The sequence below is a fragment of the Manacus candei genome, unplaced genomic scaffold, assembly GCF_025592945.1.
Source record: "Manacus candei isolate 608988 ecotype Guabito, Panama unplaced genomic scaffold, ASM2559294v1 h1tg000056l, whole genome shotgun sequence".
Lineage (NCBI taxonomy): Eukaryota > Metazoa > Chordata > Aves > Passeriformes > Pipridae > Manacus > Manacus candei.
In genome coordinates, this window is record NW_026138104.1 from 54,629 (window position 1) to 75,200 (window position 20,572).

Below are 20,572 nucleotides of genomic sequence, written 5' to 3' on the forward strand. Positions count from 1 at the left end.
GAGTGTTCCAGGACAAAGAAAACAGGCTGATACGTACATTATTCTTCCTCATAAAACCAAGTAGAGCTTTTGCTCAGTGTACCAGTGCAGCCACTATGCTTCTCTGGGTTATAGTAACCTATCTGACTGACTGACATTTGAAAATGTCAATAGTAGAGTACTTGGGCAAAGTGCAGGGTTAATCAGCCAGCACTAGAGATGCATTTTGCTATATGCATGTGGCTCAGGTGCTAGCTATAAAGCATTGATACACTTTCATAAAATGATGACATTTCTTAATTTGGGGAGGGGGAATCTGATATCCAGTTTTTTTTGTGTGTGTGTGTTTGGTGTCTCACTTCCTAACTGAAGCCACTTGCAGGTTTCAGTGTTTGGTGCTGGATAAGGGTAGGATTGTTCAGCAGCTTGTGTATTTTAGCTCCCAGAATTTCCAGAGAACAAAAAATGCCTTAAACACCCTTTTTTACTTATCGAGACTGTTTAATTTGCTCTAGACAGTTCCACTAGCAATCATGGATGATACACACAAAAAATTTAATTTGTTTTCAGTTTTATTAGTAATATACTTAAACTACTCACAATTTCTTCAGCTCTATTGAAAATACAATAAAGGTAAAGAGATCCAACACAAAAAGGCAAATTAACCCTTATCTGGCAAATGAATTTGCACAGATGAATATTTACACCCACACATTGTTGTTATCAAGTCAATGGGGCTTGGCACAATCCCAAGGGATCGACCTTGTGGCTCCAATTGCTAGACTGGAACTGGAAAGTAGAGGAAGAAAAGATTTCTGACCTTCTGAACTGACACACTACAATAGAAATTGTCCTTACAGAAAACAGTTGCACTTTAAATTTGTTTTTAACAAAAATTTATGCAGATTTGATAAATACCATGCAAAATACACAGTGAGTGCAAATGCTGCTAAGAAGAAATAATAATCTAAAATCTTTTTCTGAAGTTCAATTTTATCTTTTTCTTGTTTTTATTTCCCTTATAATGTATTCAGACTCAAAGAGCAGGATGTCATTATAAAACCTGGTATTACTGAACAACTGAATTATTAGCTGAGTTCTCATAAAGGTTACCCTAGTACAAAAAAAACCCAATTCATTTTTATTGCTATAGCAAATTCAATCTAATAACTAGCAACTGATTGTGAGATGTTTTCTTTTAAACTGGTAATATTTTTTTTTCTAGAGTATCTTTTGAATAGAACTGCAACAGGATATAAAAACACTTTTTCTTCTGTATATAAAAAATAATTTCTATTAAATACATTTAAACAGATCAGGTTTTTTTAAAATGTCAAAAAAAGCAAAGTAGCATAAACAGGATACTTTAACATCACTGGTAAATAAAAAACCTACTAACTTGGACTTGAATATTCAATCCAAATACAATTTTAAAACCTGAGAAAATGCATTACAATTTTAACACTAGAAATCTGCTGTATAGTCAATATGATACCCCTTAAAATGTATGTTTAATTGAAGCTACAAAAGTTGGAATTTTCTTTTAACAGCAGCACTTAAGATTTTACTTGAAACTTTGCATATAGAATATACACCAAGACAAGATTTAGCTGAGCCACTGTGCTTCTTAATCAGCCTTCCATAAGGATGTTGACTTCTCCACCCACACACGTTTTCAGATTTGATTTTGTATGAAGAAAACTGTATTATATGTATTAACCATATATTGATTCTTACCTTCGTCTTCAGCTTCTGAATTTCAGCTTCTGTAACTGCATGTTTGATTTGCAACTAGAATTGAAAATATAAAATAAACAAGTGAAGTCACAGAGTACTCCGGTATTTTTAAAGCCTGTGCTGCAAGTTGAATACCTTATTACATAGCAGAAGGCCCTGAAGAGTGCTGCAGTGCAGTAGATTGTAAATTAAAATGTCTAGCTTGCAAAATGACTCAGTCTGTGCAACCTAATTAAAGATAGGATGCTGTTTAACCACTCATAATTTCAAATCAGAACATCCAATCTGTTTAGCAAAACGAAATGTCTTATGCTTAAAAAAAATAGATATTATCCTGCTGGGCTTTGCTCTCCTCTGATATGAATGTGAAATACGTCCCAGTGCTGTCGGAAAGTCCCACTGCATTGATTAAAGCAGGCATGTTACAAAAAAGCAAATATGGAAATAAGTGATTTAACAACTCAAGAACTCAGGAAAACCTTGAGGGAAGATTCCACACATTTATTTCATGCAAGAAAAAAAGGTAAACTTCTCCCTGATTAGCTGGAGTTATTCTGCTCAAGCTAGCTAATCTCAAATGAGAGCAGTTACACAGGGAAACTGTAAATAACAGCAACAGCATTCAAGCACACAAGATGATTGCAAGCAGATTAAGAGCCCCGGCAGCGTGCTAAAGATTGTAGTTCCACCACCAAGCAGCGTGCCACAACAACAGTGGATCTGTACAGTGAAAGGGTTGGTGGGGAGGACCTGGCATCCACCTGCACACTTACTGGGGGATTTCTTTTGTACTAACCTACAATACTCTGATCCTGTGAAGGGAATAGTTATTATTTTGAGTGTAATATGCAATGTTCCGAAACATCTTTAATTTTACCCCAAAGGTCTGCTATTCACAGGCTCCAAGAATGCTCAGAACTATGAATTGAACCACAACTTTAATAGCATAACCCTAATCCAAATGGAAATGATCATACACATTTACCCAACACTGGCATGCATCCCAATCCCTGCTGCTTATTATTTAAAGTAGGCAGCAAGGACAAACTTCTCACGGGCCCCAAACCCTTAAACTGAATCAGTGACTTGTGCGTGTTGGGTATGGAGTTGAGGGCAAGGGCAATTACAGCCTGAGCTGGCACTGCAGTGAACACAAGGCCTTTGTCCATTATTTATAAATAGAAGGAATAGTTACAGAAAAGCATGTTTTACACAGGGGTTACTTCTCTTACAAGATTAACATAAGCTTTAGGGAATAGTTTATGTTGATCTAATGGAGTATGTGAGGGCATTGTACTGAACTAGAAACTATCATCTCCGGTGAAGCAAAGGCTATGTTCTTGAAGACCAGGCTGTTAGTAAAATTGTGCAAGTAATTCAAAGGATAAATGCTTCTGGAAGAGAGGAATAATTTTCAAGATAACAGGAGCTATCACAGAGCTGATCAGTATCTCTGAGAAAGGCTGAGTTTATTTAGAAATTCCCTTTTTATGAAGTCTCTCAAATGCCCTTCTTGTGGCATAGGAAATGCATATTCCCAGAAGCAGTTTGGTTTGCAAACCAGCCTTCATTGATCTAATTGGACAGAATAAAGGAGACACTGACTCAATCAGTTCCACCTGAGGAACACTTCAGGAATCTTCTTTCCAACGCTCACTTCTTGGTTGCTGTCTCCACAGGAGACTGTAAACACTTCTAGTCCCCAAGATCATGTTACTTACACTTACTTTTTTACTTTGCACTGAAAAGTGTTACAACTTTACACGTGCTCAGTGAGAGCAGACGTAAGATTTCATTTCAAATGAAACCAGGCACTGACTGTGACAGCTTGCAGAAACGCAAGATGTGGAGGCACACCAGGCACACTGGCAGGTGGAATGAGCAAGGGACCAGACCAAACCCGTCCGGAGCATGCAGCTAATCTGTGGATCAAAGAGGGTTCCTGAGGAAGTGCCATAGGAGAGCAGGGCTACTGGTCCAGCATGGAGAGATGCCAGTGCAGCTGGAAACGGGGCACTCAGCAGCCCTGGAGCTGGTCTTAACAGCAAGAAGTGGCCAGTGAAGCTACTGCACTCAGTAGGCCAGGAAGCTGAGAAGGACATGTACCTTTTTGTAAATATACATATTAGAGGAAACTAAGGAGATACTTTAATTAGAATTTGAAAGAGGTTACTTGCAATTTTGAGCTCACTCAATCCAACCTCTGATCTGCAATTTTCAGAGACTGAGAACTGCTTTTTCTCATTCCATTCCTGTGAGTAGTGAAAAATTACTCAAGAACCATCTAAAAATGTTATGGTGTTTACAAAATGTCCAGCCCACTACTTAGTTCTGCTACCTCATTTTTCTCTGAGGAGATAAAATTTCTCTGATGAGAATGGATGAGCTAAATTTTGCCCTTTGTAGACTTAATAATGAAATCAAAAAACCAAGACTCAAACCCTTAGGCTACCTGCTGATAGTCCATTCCCATCTCTTCTAAACCCCCACAGATCCATAAGGAGCACTTAAAAGAGCTTATTATTACATACAAGTAAACTCCACATTGTTGCATAAATGACGATTTGCTCAGGTACAGATGGTTCTAACAGTTATTTTTATGCTCTCTGTTATTAAGTTAAAAAAATAAATACTGAGCACCCAGTCAGATCATTGAATCAGTACATGGTACAGTAGATCCCACTGAGGCAGAAGGAAAAAAGACACTTTTCTGCTGAACAGACAAATGTGTAGCTGGATATGTACATTTTTAAAGAACTAATTATGCTTGCAGAATAGATGACAAATACTAACACATTTATAGGTTAGACTAAACAACAGGGAAGGTCAACTGTTTGGCAAGCAAATCTAGATTCCGTAGCTAAAATTTTTTAAGAAAGTTTCCTAAAAGGGGATCAGAATCTTTATTCCATGTTCTATATAATGCCAGACAAATTCTTGGCACATCTTATTTTGTATTTTTATGGTTTTTAAGTTAATATAAAATTGTGATGGCTTCATTTTAACAAGGACATTTTAAGTAATTTTTGGCACATTTCCTATCCAAATATGTCTTGAAAAGCTGATTAACTTTCTTCAAAACAATAAAACTTCTTATGAAAAATAACTTTCAGAGCAAAAATGGATTGAATTAATCTAAGACTGCAAAGCGCACAAAGGGATGAAAGGCTAGCAAATGTTAAAATATCACATGTGCACTGGGAAGGAAGGTATGCAATAGAATCTAATAATCTCCATGACAATTTTTACATAATCATTATATATATTTTTGCATATAATGACAATCCCTTTTTCATATATTTAAGACATGAAATGTAATAACAAATTTTTACATAACATGTCCCTTCTCCCTACAGAACACCTCTCTCTTCAATCATCACGGATAAAATAAAGTTTCTAGCTCTCTCAAAGCAGTTAAGAAAAATCAGTCCCATTTTTCTGTTCCACAGCCAGGAAAACAAGATTTGCAGAAGTACAATGATTGACCCAGGAATGCCCATCTCTCTTCTTTCATTCCAAAAAGCAAGGCATTTCAAATAGGAGTGCTCTCAGAACATGTGAGCACATTTTTCATTGCAAGGACTGAATTCAACTAATTAGGTCAAACTATTATGCTTAAAGATTATGTCCTACCCACTTGTTTAATACTTTCATTAATCTCTGGAGTAAGAACAAGAACGAACAGTTGTTCTTTAAATACAATTCCAGAAAACACTGTGTGGGCTTGTGCAGTGTGATCGTGAACAAGTCCTCTAGTGTTTAAAGAATTCAGGGCAAATACCAAGAAAAATACATGTACTCACTCTGCATCAGCCAACAAAATACAGCTGTGTACTGTTAAATACAACCAGTGAAACAGAAGTGGCATGCTCGTAACTGCGTGGGCCAGTGAGAAAGAGTCTGCTCTTATGCAGGAGCATTTAATGTTTTCTTCTCAGGCTCTCATCTGCACTTACACTTGAGGATCCCAAAGTACCTTCATCTGGTCTCCTCTACATCAGCATTTTGAGGCCATTATATCACACAGGTCTGTAAATAGCTTCAAATCAGTTTGGACAAGCTCAAGTACGGCAATAGCCCAAGTTTATGGAAACATAGTTTATTTAAGTATAGTTTTACTTGTAATGTATTCAAAGGTCCTCTTGCCCATCACTGCATCTGTGGTTTGCACGGCCTCGGCACCCCCACTGCACACGTAGAATGGTAGCATCTTCCCACCACTTTGAGAAAGCATTAATATGTGTGATGCAAAGTATTAGAAAAGTAAGTAAACTGTTCTACTAATATGTCTAAGAGCCTGGAACTTGAAATATGGAGTGAGAAAATTATAAATTAACTAAAGTAAAAAAACTTCAGGAAATAATGATGAATTATAGGCACACAAAGGCTGAAAAGAGTATCGGTTGAAAAGAGTATCAGCAGAAAAGAGAAAAACTGGTTGCTCATTTACTTTCCATACATTACTCTCACTAGAGAGTAGGAGCAACACATTTATAGAGACTAAAATATCTGGTTTGAGTGGAGGGAAGAGGAGAGGACAATTGAAGAAGGACAAAAAGGGGAGTCTCAGTATTCTAAAACTCCTTTGTCGGCCCAGGTTCTGCTACTCAAATATCCTATGAGGTTCTGGCTACTTTCAACTCTTTTATCTTCCTGTATTGGAAAAAAAAAAAGTTCCTTATTGCCATCACTCAACCCATTACTGTGAGCTTAGATAAATCCATTGTTTCGTATCATTATTTGCATCAGAATTCAGGAAAGCTCAAAAAGAAGCCACATCAGAAGCATAGACTAAAATACAGAAGAAATGTCTCTCAGTACTTCGGTATGTGAAGTTAAATGAATTCAATAACCACAATGAACACCACTGATTCAAGCCACACTTAGTAGAGGTGGGTGCTATACAAACTCTGTAACCACAGTTCAGTAAAACACCAGCTTAAAATATGCCTGCTTCCCCAATACGGCATCTTTCTAAACACATGGCTAAACATATGACACTACTGTACATTGATGAGTTGCTGTGTAATGGTATAGGATAAGCTCCACATGTCCCTTTTCACTGAAATTTAACATTTGCTGTCTGCTTTCCTGATCATCTTTTATTGGAATCTTACAAAAACCAAAATCAACAAACCAACTAATCAATAAACTAAAGCCAACAAAAAAACACCCACGCCAAACCCCAGCAATCTGCTAGTAATGAATTAACTTGCACTTTGTCTTCCTTGTCAAACTAAGTGCCGAGGCAGAATAACTTCTGTACTAAAAAGTTAATTTATAAATTTATCCACCACCAGTACAACAGTCACCCTAAAGCTGATGCCAAAACAACTCCAAAGAATAGTTCCACTTCTTTTAAGTGGAAATTTTGAGTAGTTCAGAAGTACTGGGATACAAATAGCTAGAAATCAACTCTAGTTTTGAAGAGAAAAAACAAGCTCTGAGCAATGAGATGACTAGAAATGTAATTCAATGTGGTATTTCAGGAGTATTTTCTGACCTGTAACGTACCTCTTTGAATTTATGAGCAAGTTTGCTGGTGTCCACATCACTAGGGGAGAACATTTCATCATTTTCAGGGAGATCGAACACTTCAATAGCCATGTCACCTCCTGGAAGGACAGGTCCCATGTCTTCATCTTCTTCATCTGTAGCATATTCCCCTGTCTTAATTTTACAGTATTTAAGAAATTCCAGTTATCCTCTAATTAGGCAGAGACTGTTCAAAGAATAATTAAGCTACTGTGCAAAGCCAGCATTTTGCATACAATAAAGGTTATCTTTTTCTTTGACTATAACCCCAGTACTTATGAATTCTACGAGACAAAATACAACTCCACAGTAGTATTTCGGTACATTAAGAGAGAAAATAGCATCTTAAGCAATAAGAATTTAGTTCTTAAGCATTACTGGTTCTGTATTTCAATGTTTTCACTTTCCAAGTGAGACCTCTTTTCCGTAGGAAGAACCCTCCAAATTTATTTCAGATTTAACAAGAAATCTTTTCCAAACAGAAATAAAAGAATAGGACCAACAGGATCTTGATTGGTCTTTGGTAAAGTCAACTGGAGGAAGTAATTCTCCAGTGATATTCCATGGTGAATTTGAAAATTCATTGGTTTGTTCTTTATAAACAAATTAATGATAGAAAAGTCACACCCACACAGAAAGACAACAGTAGGAAAAAGAAACTGAGTGTTAGAGACAAGTTCAGAGACTGAAATCAGAGTTCGTCCTGAATAAGGAGCTGCTTTGAGCTAGTTTTAAACTGAAAAGGTGGGTTTTTCTTGAGCTGGTAAACCATGAGCTGTGTACAATTTGCTGACAAAACAATTTTAAAAAATCATAAGCTGCAATCAGTATTTCAAGAGTAAACAAAATAAAACAAAACAATATTGAAAAGGCTTGCAATATCAAACCCCAAGTTGCCTAGACAATCTCTTGCACGTATTCCTGTGCTCATCTCTCCCCATATCTAAGGCGGGTGGTACCACCTCCCTTCCGTGGGGCTCCCTCTGGAAGCTGGAGCGCATCACCTATGGATCACAGTCTGCTGGCTGTGCAAACACGTTATAAAGCACACACTTCCCCCAGGACCACATCTGGATTTATAAAGCTTGGGACTCAATAAATACATGGAAAAGGAGATGTGGGGGAAGGGGTGCAGTCTTTCTTACGTTTATACAGTAACACCACCAAAATTTTGACAGAACTACTCAAGTTTTTGTTCATGAGCTTTCAGTTCCTTATATGAAGAAACATATTATCAGAAATACATTCCCTGTAGCACTAAAATTGTCTATTATTGTCATTTTTTTTTGACAAAAGGACTTCTCAAAACAACAGGTTTGAAAAACAGTTCAAATCCCAGATCCTACCTTAGTTTAGTTTCCCAGTTTTGTTAAGGCTTATGTGAATATCTCTCAACTAAAAAGCAGTGCATGGAAGCATGTTAAATCCAGGTGCACAAGTACACACAGACAGAAAAGATACATGTATGCATCCAACAACAAGGTGATATACCCACAATAAAATATTACCATTTCTTTGAGGAGTAGCAGGAAGAATCATAGAATAGTTTGAGTTAGGATGGACCTCTAAAGATCATGAAAAATCTATATTCTTTTTTTTTAAAAAACCATTAAAGTTTTTAAAAAATAAACTAAGTCAGAACACATAGAAGGCATAACATTATTCAGTAACATTTTCTGACAGTAAAAGAACTACCAAAAAGAAGGTAAGTCACCAACAGGCACAACCCATCCATATTTAAACATCACTGTAAAGTGAGGCACTTTTCAGGCGAACTATCTCGACTTCTGTATATAGTAACATATTCTCCAATGAAACAAACAGTATCCACTTATTTTATATACTTGATATGTACTAAGAATGTATGACTAAGAATCACAGTAGTCTTCAACAAAAAAGGTTAACAGCTGGTTTTGCTTCTTAAAACAGAAGCAAAAAACAACATAATCCATCTCACTGGAGTTTTCAGGCATGTAAGGATTACAACTAAACAAAAAAACACCTGAAATTAAATTTAGCATTCTGTATGTCTAGATATCATACACTCACACAAAAATCTTCCGTCACACTACAGCTGTAGTAACTTCTGTTTCTATTTTATTCCCTGTGGCTATTTGCAGTTCCTTCTAAACAGAAAATTTGACTACTAACTCCCCTGGCTTTTTTCAGGAGCATAACACTACCTTTACATACTGTCAGGGCAACCAGAAGCAGAACAACTAACTCTTAAAATCGCAGCGAAAATTCAGTGAAATGAATTATTGTGTGGACAAAATATTAACAGTCCATGGACTATTGATTCTGCAGTTATTATCCCTAAAAAAATCTCTAAGGTAATACACAACTATAGGTTGTAAGTTCAAAAAAACATCTTGGCAGGTCCATTAGCAGTAGCAAGGAAATCTCTGAAGCATGCAAAGAGGAGGCAGAAAAAGGATCATTAAGCAGCAAACTTATGCCCTGTTTACGTAAAAGAACCCAGATCTAGCTCAGCTACATGTGTATTTTAAAGGAATTATTAATTTAATGCAAAATCCAAATCACATTTATCAATTTTGGCAAAATAAGAAAACAAATGAAATTAGTTAAAACTGATTTCTCCAAAGACTTAAACTAAAAAGAATTATCGAATACAAAAAGAAAAATGAACACACATGAAGAACTAAATTATAGGGAAAAAATTCAAGAGCAGGCAATATTCTACTGGGCTCAGGAGGATGAGTGTTTGAAGAGGAACAACAGGCAGTTAAAAATGAACACAAAGGAAAATCTTGCTTCAAATTGTACATAATGAGTGTCAATGAGCACAGTCATTTTTGCTTCAATTAATGAAAAAAGTACTTGTCAAAGCAAAGCACCGCTCAGGTAAACATGACAACAGGATGACACAAACACATTACAGAACACAGAAATAAATGGGACTTTTGCTTTCATCTTCAAAAGGAAGGGACTTCATCTTACAGTCACATGAAAAACAAATTACAAGTTCAAAAGAACCAATGTGTACATTAAGAAAATATACATCGTGAATTACATGGAACATACTTTCCTGGAAAAAAATTATCTCTGCTGACTTTTGTTTCACATGAAACTACCAGAAGGTTGTTCAGACAGTGCCAGTAAGCTGGAATGGGAAATTCAGTATTTTACAAGAAGCAGTAAGGCACAGAAAAAATTTTTATTACTTCAAAATAACAAAGTCCTGTAAGAGAACAGTTGTTGCTGTAACTCCCTGAGGTTTCCTGCAATACATTTTGTTTTCTTAGCTGACAACAATAATAGTATTTTTTTATTCAATAGTCAATGAAAACTTACATGGTCTTGAAGGAAAATCTCGGACTCTTCATTCTGTGTTGCTGAGCAAAATTCATCCATGCAAAAGCCCCATTTCTCATTTCAGTAGCACCTAGGGCTTAAGCTTATACCATCCAAAGCAATAGGTTCTGATACTAGCCATTCCATTTTGCTATATGCTATCACAGCTAATAGCATGAAATTATCAATATGAGCTGCAATTTTCCACTTGTACATGGCAAATGTGTTGCTTGCATTGTTTAACTGCCTTGTAAATTCCTGAAATGGGCCTAACACTCTCAAGCAGAAAGAAAGAGCAGCAGCACCAGCCAGGATAATGCAGACAGACCTTCCCCAAATCACCATAACAAAGGCTGCATCAAGCTACATCTTTGATCCTGCTGAAACTCTCCCACAATCAGGGAACTATAAAAATAACTCAAGCCCATCTTTTCATTTGATTTTTTTTTTGATGGCTCATACTTAATGCTTCCAAAAGAGCGAAGAAAAATTTAATGGTATAGTTTAATCATTGCTTTTACGGGAATGTGTCATATTAATGATGTTGGAAAAAACGTACTCTCTGAAAGATCTGGTTTAGCAAATGTATTCTTTGGGTGTTAAACATTCAAGCACACTGCGACATTTTTCTTTTTGCATGTGTCAAGATTTGCTTCAATGGTTCCAATGTTGCTTTGCTCTCAGAATGTCCTGATGAATGAAAACTTAAAAAGAAAAAATATTCATATGACTATTAATGATATTAAGATATATTAAAACACCACTTGCATTAAACTACTTGTCCGTGGCCAGTGAACAGAATTCTGTAATATCTTATTAATTTCACATTCTGCATCACCATATGCAGCCTTCAGGGGAACAGGTCATCTGCTCTATGTAATTTTGTCACTCACTGCAGAACATGAAGAAGATAATGCCAAGTTCAAATTAAAATTCCAAGAAATGTCAGAATTTGACTCGTGCACAGAACACTGTGTTAACACAAGGAATTCAAAAGGGTTTAGTCAAGGATACAGATTCAGGTCATACTTAGCACACTAAGTAGGAAATACAAAGACAGTGCCTACTTCAAAGCCTTTGAGCTTTATTTTCTGACAGGATACAACAAATCAAAAGGATATGGGACTTTAGGAAGCTAGACAAGCTAGTGATGAGTAAACTCTGCAACAAGCTATCTAGAGGCAACATACTCTCCTAGCTTTATAGTAGTTAGCACAGACTCATCAAGAAATGCCAATGCTGCCTACCATACATCATAGTCAAGAAATAACTGGTACTACTGGTTCGTGGGAGCTTAACAACAAATTTTAAGCTATTGCACATTTATCCTGCTAGTCTTGGCACAGATCCCATTGTGAGCATCACTTTTCTTTTAGTGTTCATCAGTTCTGCACAAGATTTTTGAGTTTCCATGCAAAAACTTTAATGAAGGAGCATCTGAAAGCATCCTACAATCCTGTGACAACCTGCAGCCCATGGTAACAGCAGGTTCTCAAATGCAGGAATGCAGGGCATTTATACAGTAAGTTATGTTTTCTCCAGTCTTATTTATATAGTAAATGATATATATTTTAGAAACATTATGTCTATTAGTGTGAATCTTTGCCAAAAAATGGCTGTCATGTAACACTTCTGCAAGGTAATGGAATGAGAAGTTACAGCAGGCTAACATGTGTCTCTAAATTTAGTATCTAACTCAAGTCCAGTGTCGACTGGTTGGCAGAAATCAAAACTATCTCAAAATGCTGCTTTTTTAAGGAACTTGGATTCTTCTAAAATACCTAGATGCTCCTTGGGCTATGAAGACTGTCAGCAGTTTCAAAACAGAGGAAATTCAGCCAGCTGGTGGCACAGCAAGATAAAACACCAGAACTTGCACATGCCTGACACATACTCTCTTCCTGTGATTTGACCAGCTCTAGCAAACACAGTCATGTGCAGTGACTCCAGGACTCAAAACACTGATCACTTATTTCCTGCTCCGGAAAACAGATAGGTTATTGCTGTCCTTGTAGTAAAGTCTCTGAGCCTCAGCATTTGGCAGCCTCAAAGGAGGGTTGAATAAAAATAATTTTCTTGTTTATTTATGCAGCACTGTACCTGGAGATCCATTTACCATATTTTAAGGACTGTATGAAAATTAATAGGATGATTTGACAGCTCTAAGACTGAGCAAATCCTGTATAATTCTGTGCCACCTCAATGCAAAACCTCTTACACCGGCAATCCAAATACTCCTGAACTCCATGCAGTCAGAATCACAATTTGATGAAATGGACTCAAAAGGGTAGGGTTTTTTGTACATTTGTAAACATTCATTCAGACAGTGTAAACTGAAATTTTCTTGCCCAAAAGAAGCCCTGCTTACCAGAGACAAAGAATGCAGGGCTGGCAGTGGTGTCGCATAGAGCAACATAAACCCAGTCATATTTGTTGAGAGCAAGGTAAGCTCAAAGTAGTAATACTCATATTTGACAGTAAATGGAGCAGAAGTCCTTGTGGTGACCAAAAATGTCTTTGAACTGTGGCTAATGTGCATTAGATCATAGCTAACTTCATGTCAGTTGTGTGGGAATGGTACAAGTTGCATGAGTTTACTTGGATGGCACAGTCAGGTGATCAAAAAAAATAATAATATTCAGGATTATTGCAGGTTTCCAATATAATCTATTTCTGGTAAGTCTCTTAATTAAGAAAGGAAACATACTGCATTGCATACTTTAGTAACTAAACCCCAGCAGCTATTCTGATAATGTTTACCACCATCTCCCAAATACATATTCTCAAATGTATATATGGCATCTAGTAGGAAAAGGGTACAACCTTCAGTGATCCCAATGCAGTTTTTAAGAACTCAAGTACTTGATTTGTTCTCAGACTTAATTCCTTCTTCCAAAAGTAATCATTGATGAGATCATTTGGATCTCCCCTGCTAGATGTCTTTTCCTTTCTTTTTCCTCCTTTCCTCATATACTGCACAAAAGTCACCTTTGCACTGCAAACACTAACGCCCAAAAAGCACATCATGGTCACAGAGATGGTCATCATCCTCAGTGTAGTGCTACAATAAGAGAAGATACCTTTAACTCTCTTAATTAGAGAAAAATCAGGGAAAAACTCTCTATGATGCAAAGACTCTACCAGTAGAAAACACTTTGTGCATCTAGTATTTTTGTGGTAAAAATGTATGCAGTGAACAGGACTTAAGAGTTCGTAACCACTGAACTGAAGGACAACAAGACACATCACAAAAGGTACCTGAGACCTACTAATGCCTACTCATCCTTGTCCTCTTTCACTATTGTACTGAGAAACACTTGCATGGTCATCAGTATGACAGTGTTACCATAAGCATCCTCACAGCAACAATCCCTATTGAATGCTGAAGTACTTCCAGGATCAGTATTGATCTATATGGTTTTAACAACAGGTTTTTTTTCCTGATCTTGAGTAACACCACCTGTATGGTGCATGAAGGTAAGAAACACAAACCTTTCAGGTTTTTTACAGGTGGATGCATCCTATAGATAAAAGGTGTGACACATCAATTACTCACACAGGTCTGCCTTCAGCCCCACACCCACAAACCAAGAAAGATCTGATCATCAGGCACTTGGGACACACCTCCCTTGCCAATATGAAAGCTATCAGACTATGTTCACAATAAGATGGTATCGCAGGTCTTTGAACCCTGACATCTCCAGCACGCTGTGATGAGTTATGGTAAGTCTTACTCCAAAGGCTAGTTTGTCTCCATTTTGGTTTTGAGGAGATAACAGAGCTGCTTCAAGAAACTTATCTTGAATTTAATTCTAGACTAAATAGAAGTTAGAAGACTTGTTTCTGTAGTTTGAGGAGCGAACAGAGAAGATATGGATTTTCCAGCCATTGTGGCCTCACACAGGCACACACACATATGCATGTATATTGACGAGTACAATTTTATTTAGAAGAGTTAAATATGTCCCTGTGACATGATTAATTTTAAAACATACTAAAATATTTTTAATATCAGTGGAAATTAAAGTAAGTGAAAGCATTACTGGGGCTAGACAGGATTTTTACTTAGTCTGTTGGGACACTTCTGATTGTTCTGACCTATTGTTAGTTTAACAGCATGTTTCAAAATCCAAGTGTATCCTGATTTTATATCAAGAGTATTTCTTTTCTAAAAAGAAAAACTAAACTGAAATAAATGCATAGCATGCATTTCCCCTTCTTTATGGTTTCCTTACACAAATATAATAAAAAATCTGGCCCAGGACAAAAACACACTAAGACGTGGAATCTGACATTTCAAATAATATTATTCAAGTATCTTGGTATTTAGGCATATTAGGAATTTTAAGAGAATGCAAAGAAACTATGGAAAATCTACTGCATGAAGTTGTTAGTTTCAAAACCACTGTATTGGGACATCAGGCACTAATTGTGAACATGAATCTAGACTTCAGACAAGCTAGATTAATTCTCTATCCTGTGGAATATCTGTTCACACAGAAACAAAAAACAGTGTGTGGAAGGAGGGGTCTTAGCCAGAATTTTCAGAAAACGTTCTGAATTAAGAACATCAACTCTTCCAGAAAAACAAAAAAAGGTCTAAAACTTCCTTAACCCCTCTAAAAGTCAGAAGGCAACTTCTACCAGTTTTCACAAAAATCTAATGTTTGAGTGCACAACTAAACAAACTTTATTCCCTTATTTCAGAAAGGTATATGCTTTCAGAGGAAGAGCAGTGACTAGAGAAGCATCAACCAATTTGTTATATGCTCTTCTGGAACAAAACATTAAATCCATGATGAAAAGCTTTCCTGTAACTTTGTTCTTCAAATAAGATTCATCATCAATCTGTGAAAATCAGCAGCAAAGGTAATGGAGAGGTCCAGAAGCTGACCTCTAAGTGATAATTAAAAAGAAGGAGTCAGGAATAGAAAATGGAACATCAAAAAACACCAAACAGTGAAACGCTAGTCATTCTGTTACCTCATCATCATCTGCATCATACTGTGCATAATGCTGCTCCAGCAGCTCTCTCTGGCGGCGTTCTTGTTCTAGAGTTTGGCTAATCAGCTGCGCAACCTCACTCACTTGTCCCGGTTTTTCTCGTCCAATTACAAACCTATACAAAAAATTAGTGAAAAAATATTACTCCTATTGTTTACCAAAGTTCTACCATTTTAGCTGTGTCTAGTACAGAGGGTAGCCTTTTTCTCCGAAGATATGTAGCTGGGATTGTTTCAAATATGTTCTATGGATGACATTTGTCAGAAGGGTACTGTGTGCAGGACTAGGGGTGATCAGACCATGACAGGTCTGGCCACATGACAGAAAGGGGAAAACAGGAGCGACCACTAAAGCCTTCACTCCAAACTTCAGTAGTTACAGACACAGACCTAGAGCAGAACAATTTTTTTTTAAAAGTATCATCACTTCCATTCCCTTTAGAGCCATGTATTTCCCAGAAGGCTGCATTAGACCAGACTCTTACAGATATATAGTAACAGCACAAGGCGCACTTCTGGCAGCTTATAGTGAAAGGTACGTACACCAGAGTAACTTTTCCACCTTGACTTAGAATTTATCTTCTGTTTCTGAGCTTTTATATTTGTCTTTCTCCTGTCTATAAAAGAGAACCTATTTTCACATTTTTAAATCTGACAGATGCTACTTCCATAATTTTAAGCCGCATTTTAATTTGTCTTTTATTTCATGAACTTCGGTTGCTAAGAAATGTTTTTCTCCACTGTTAGCTACTGCTGAACATTGGGAGCACATTTCTTTGGCCTAACAAAAGACAAGGGAAGTGCCTCTTTCTTGGTTGAGACTTACAAAACTGCTTCCTAATCCTGCTTTCTGCAACTGGAACTCAGAATTGGTTTGGACTGTAGCTTTTTTTCTCAGCACAGTGGCATAACCATAATTAGATATATTGCTATCTATAGAACTAATGATAAACACCCATTACACAGGACCAACACACTGTAAACAACTGAATAAAAGCACACTTTAAAGATGTCAAGCTGAAGGAATATTTTCTTAGCAGGCTAGAAAGACAACTGGGTAATTACAGATGAAAGAAGTATTATGTGGAGCTAAAAAGCACAATAAGGTGACACTGAGATACTGCATATGGTAAATTACTTGTTTCCACAACATTTGGCTCAAATGATTAATTTATTATTTGAAGGAGAGGCCGAAATGTGCATTATATCCCATGTATGAAAATTCTTTTCATTAGTACTGCCTATCACTGTTAAAAGCCCTTGGGATTTGTCATCCAACTTCTCATGAATGGATGACCCTGGGTCCATTTCCTAAGCCAAACAATTTTTCAGACTCTATGAAGTCAGGCATACAGAAAGGACTACAATTTGGAGATTATTTCAACATCATCAAAACATCTGAGTCAGTACTTTCTTCCAAAAGGATAAGAAAGGTGAGAATGAGTGACTACCTTTGAAATAATGACACAAGGTGCTCTGAAAATAATTGTCAAGAAAGTGCGTTAGCTTAAAAACATTAATAGAAAATACAGCAGAAACTGGAACAAAATCAAGACAATAACATCAGCATTTTAATCCTTATCAAAACATATCACAGTTTGGCACTCATATCCCACTATTACAAAATATGACGTTAGTTCTCAGTAATGATTAAGATGTTGGGCTGAAAGAAAAAGAATGTTTCTTCATGGCCCTTACACTTCATCTGTTCTGCATACTGACTCATAGACAGATCCTGTTTCCTCTGATTTTTAATTTTAGAGCCAAGTATTACAAAGATTAAACCAGTCATGTATTCAGACTCAACTGGGAGGAACAATGAACTTTAGGTATTACTACATAAGGTAAAAATTATTTAACCCATATTTGCTATGTGTTTATCTCCTCTAATGTAAAAACAGATTAAAAGTAAAAAGGGAAAAAAATAACTTCTATTTTAAACAAACATTTTAAGCAACATTTTGCATGAGTATATTACTTACACATAGTAGAGAGAGCACCCTGTTTGTATACACAAGGGAGATCAGCAATGTGGCAAATCAGGGAACCACGCAAAGTGATGCAAATATTGTATTCCCTCCGGCCCTCTGCCTAATAATACCCCTCCCTTGGAAAGGGACTCTAAATACTTCATATAATCATTTTTGTACACTGAAAACTTCGAACAGACAATATGTAATGCATCTCAAGTCTGGTAACTCCCGATTATTCAGGAGTGGTTTTGACACATTAGACTGTAATGTAATTATTTTTTCATACAGACAAATTTAGGTAGGATGTAAAAACCTTATTAATTGAATTTTTCTTCTCATGCCAAAGCCACTTACAGTTCACAGTGATGTGATTTTCAAGGCTGGAATCACATGTCAAAATGAAGTTCCTCAGTGATACCTGAAGCTGTTAGATGATACATTAATAAAAGCCTCCAAGCAATGACAAAGTTTAAAGCAAATGTTTTCCAAAACAGAAATACATAAGGAATGTTTTATCTTCATACAATTTACTGCTTTAGAGTGAGACATTTCCAAAGTGTCTGAAAATAAATTTTTAGAAGCATTCAATCTATGACTGATGTCAGTTCTAGATAAAGAACTGTAAATTTGTAAAATGGAATAAATACTATGTTGCCAGCAATTACAGCTTTTAGCAAGCAAACTAAACCTATTCCATGACCTTTAGAATACCATGATGCATATAATTAACTTTTAACTAAGATAAGCCATAAAGTTTAAATTTAAAGGCAGATGAATAAATATTACTCTCTTAGAAAACCATGAAGCAAAGGCAGTTATTAAAACTCTAAGCCTGAATTAGATCTTTATGCATAGAATGGCTTTAAATACAAGAACTATCATAATCTGAAGTGTTTAAATATGAGAAAGAGACATAAGGTTGTGATTCACTGACCAGAAAATTAGTCACTGAACCATAACACGCACACTTCAACGAAGGGGCTAATTATATTTTTCAAATTACTCTTGCCACCCAAAATTAAGCACATGCATTTCAGACTTGATTAATTAGTCTCAAGGGCCAAAAGTAATATAAGAAAGAACTATAAATTCTATCAACAGTAATATATTTACGATGATGGTTATGTTTCTGGATATGAGATAAATGAGGGTTTTAAAGCCTTTAAACCACACCACAATAACATTCCTCTTAATTATTAAAGCCAGCAAATGTAAAATAAAACCCAGCGAATCTGTGATACTCCCATCACTGTACTAAATCTCAGATCCTTACTGATTATTTCTGATGTGAGCAAAAAAGAGAGAGAGAAGCAGGGTATAAACTGACCTTGATATTCAGAGTTAGATGGAATTTAGTTGAATTACCAGCTGTGAAATATTCTTTGTGTTTGTGGTTAAAATAAACAGGGACAGAGACAGGAATATAATTAATATTTGACTATATCTTGGATTTAAGAATATCTAAAAGAATCATAGAATAGAATCATAGAATCATAGAATCGATTGGGTTGGAAAAGACCTCCGAGATCATCGAGTCCAACCCTTGGTCCAAATCCAGTCCATTTACTAGATCATGGCACTCAGTGCCTTGAGAAATTGAAAATTAATTACAGTAGTGGTGGTTATGAAAAGCATTCTAGTGAAACTGTCAGCAACTCCTACATCTCCTGAAATCCATGATTTAAATATTTTACAGCACACCTGATACACAGCTTTCTGCATATTTCTAGCTTTTATTAAATGAGGATCTGCAGACCTGTGCTTCTTGAAATAATAGTAGATAACTTATGTTTTTTACCAACTATGGGAATCAGAAACATTATTACAAGGATTAAATCAAAAATATTTCCACTTTGAAAATAACTTTGGTACTAAAAAAAATTGTGAAGGCACCAAATCTGTGATGGAAAACTGAAGTTCTGCAGCACAGATTTTTAATGACCTGGGTTAATGATTTGTCCTAAAAATACTTCAGGCATTAACTGCTTAGTTAAAAATAATTTAGCATGGTTCCCTTAAATTCAACAAAAATCATGTAAGAATCCAGTGAACTCATTCTAAGAAATAAAGAATAGGGAGTTTGCCTTTCTAAAATACAGTGTGGTCAATAAAAATATACAGTAAAATTCATTGTATTTGGGGGAGTTTAACAGTTGGATGCCTGGAAGTGTTCAAAGCCAGGTTGGATGGGGCTTTAGCAACCTGCTCAAGTGGAGGGTGTCCCTGTCCATGGCAGGGGAGTTGGAACTAGATGATCTTTAAGGTCTCTTCCAATACAAACCATTCTATGATTCTATGATTTTAAAAATGGTTTTAAAAATGGTTTTTCTCTGATGCTGCTTCTGCTACCATTTATCTCATTTATTTCAAGATGTCTTCAATTACCTACTCTGGCTTCTTCCATTACGATAACAGCCATATAATTAATCCAAAGTGCTAAAAGGAGTGTGAACTGTGTTAAGAAGGCAGTTTTATTTAGTCACAGCAGCACAAGCTGCAATTTTTCTGGGTTTCATGAACAAGATCAACCCCTCCTAAACACCAGTCAACTGCAGAAGTCACTGACTACACATAAGGAATTCACAGCCTGTGAGCTTCCACTACAGTTTTTCAGATAAAATGATCTAAAACTCATAAAGACTCTTCCTATCATTGAATAATTTAGGTTGGAAGGAGACTCTGGTCTACCCTAAGCCCCTGACTTCAAAGCAAGGCCAACTTTGTCATGGCCTTGAGCAGAATCACCCTTGCTGCAACTTCTGTTCATTGCCTGTTATCCTGTCCCTGTACTGAGAGTACAAAGAACCTGGCTTTACCCTTTCTACCTCCTGGAAGGTAGTTGAGACAGCAGTAAGATGCCTGGCATCTCTTTCTTTTCTTTAGACTGAAGATGGCTCTTTCCACCTCTTCTCAGAGTGTTGCCTGCACAGCTGCTCTCTAGCTCACAGTGTTACACAGGGATATGCTGCCTCAGATACAGGACTCACATCTGCCCTTCCATCGTAATGTTTCTGTCAGCTCATTCCTCCA

General features: G+C 36.5%; 1 protein-coding gene across 5 annotated transcripts in view; it reads right to left on the reverse strand.

Moving 5' to 3' along the window:
* Positions 1–20,572, reverse strand: part of PPP1R9A (protein phosphatase 1 regulatory subunit 9A) — a 136,863-nt gene that overhangs the window by 28,387 nt on the left and 87,904 nt on the right. For all 5 annotated transcript variants that reach the window (XM_051802609.1, XM_051802611.1, XM_051802613.1 and 2 more), the window contains exons 6-8: positions 15,550–15,685; positions 7,231–7,386; positions 1,717–1,770 (exon numbers count right to left, since the gene is read on the reverse strand). In XM_051802609.1, coding sequence (XP_051658569.1) covers positions 1,717–1,770; positions 7,231–7,386; positions 15,550–15,685 — 346 coding nt within the window. The remainder of the gene's footprint in view (positions 1–1,716; positions 1,771–7,230; positions 7,387–15,549; positions 15,686–20,572) is intronic.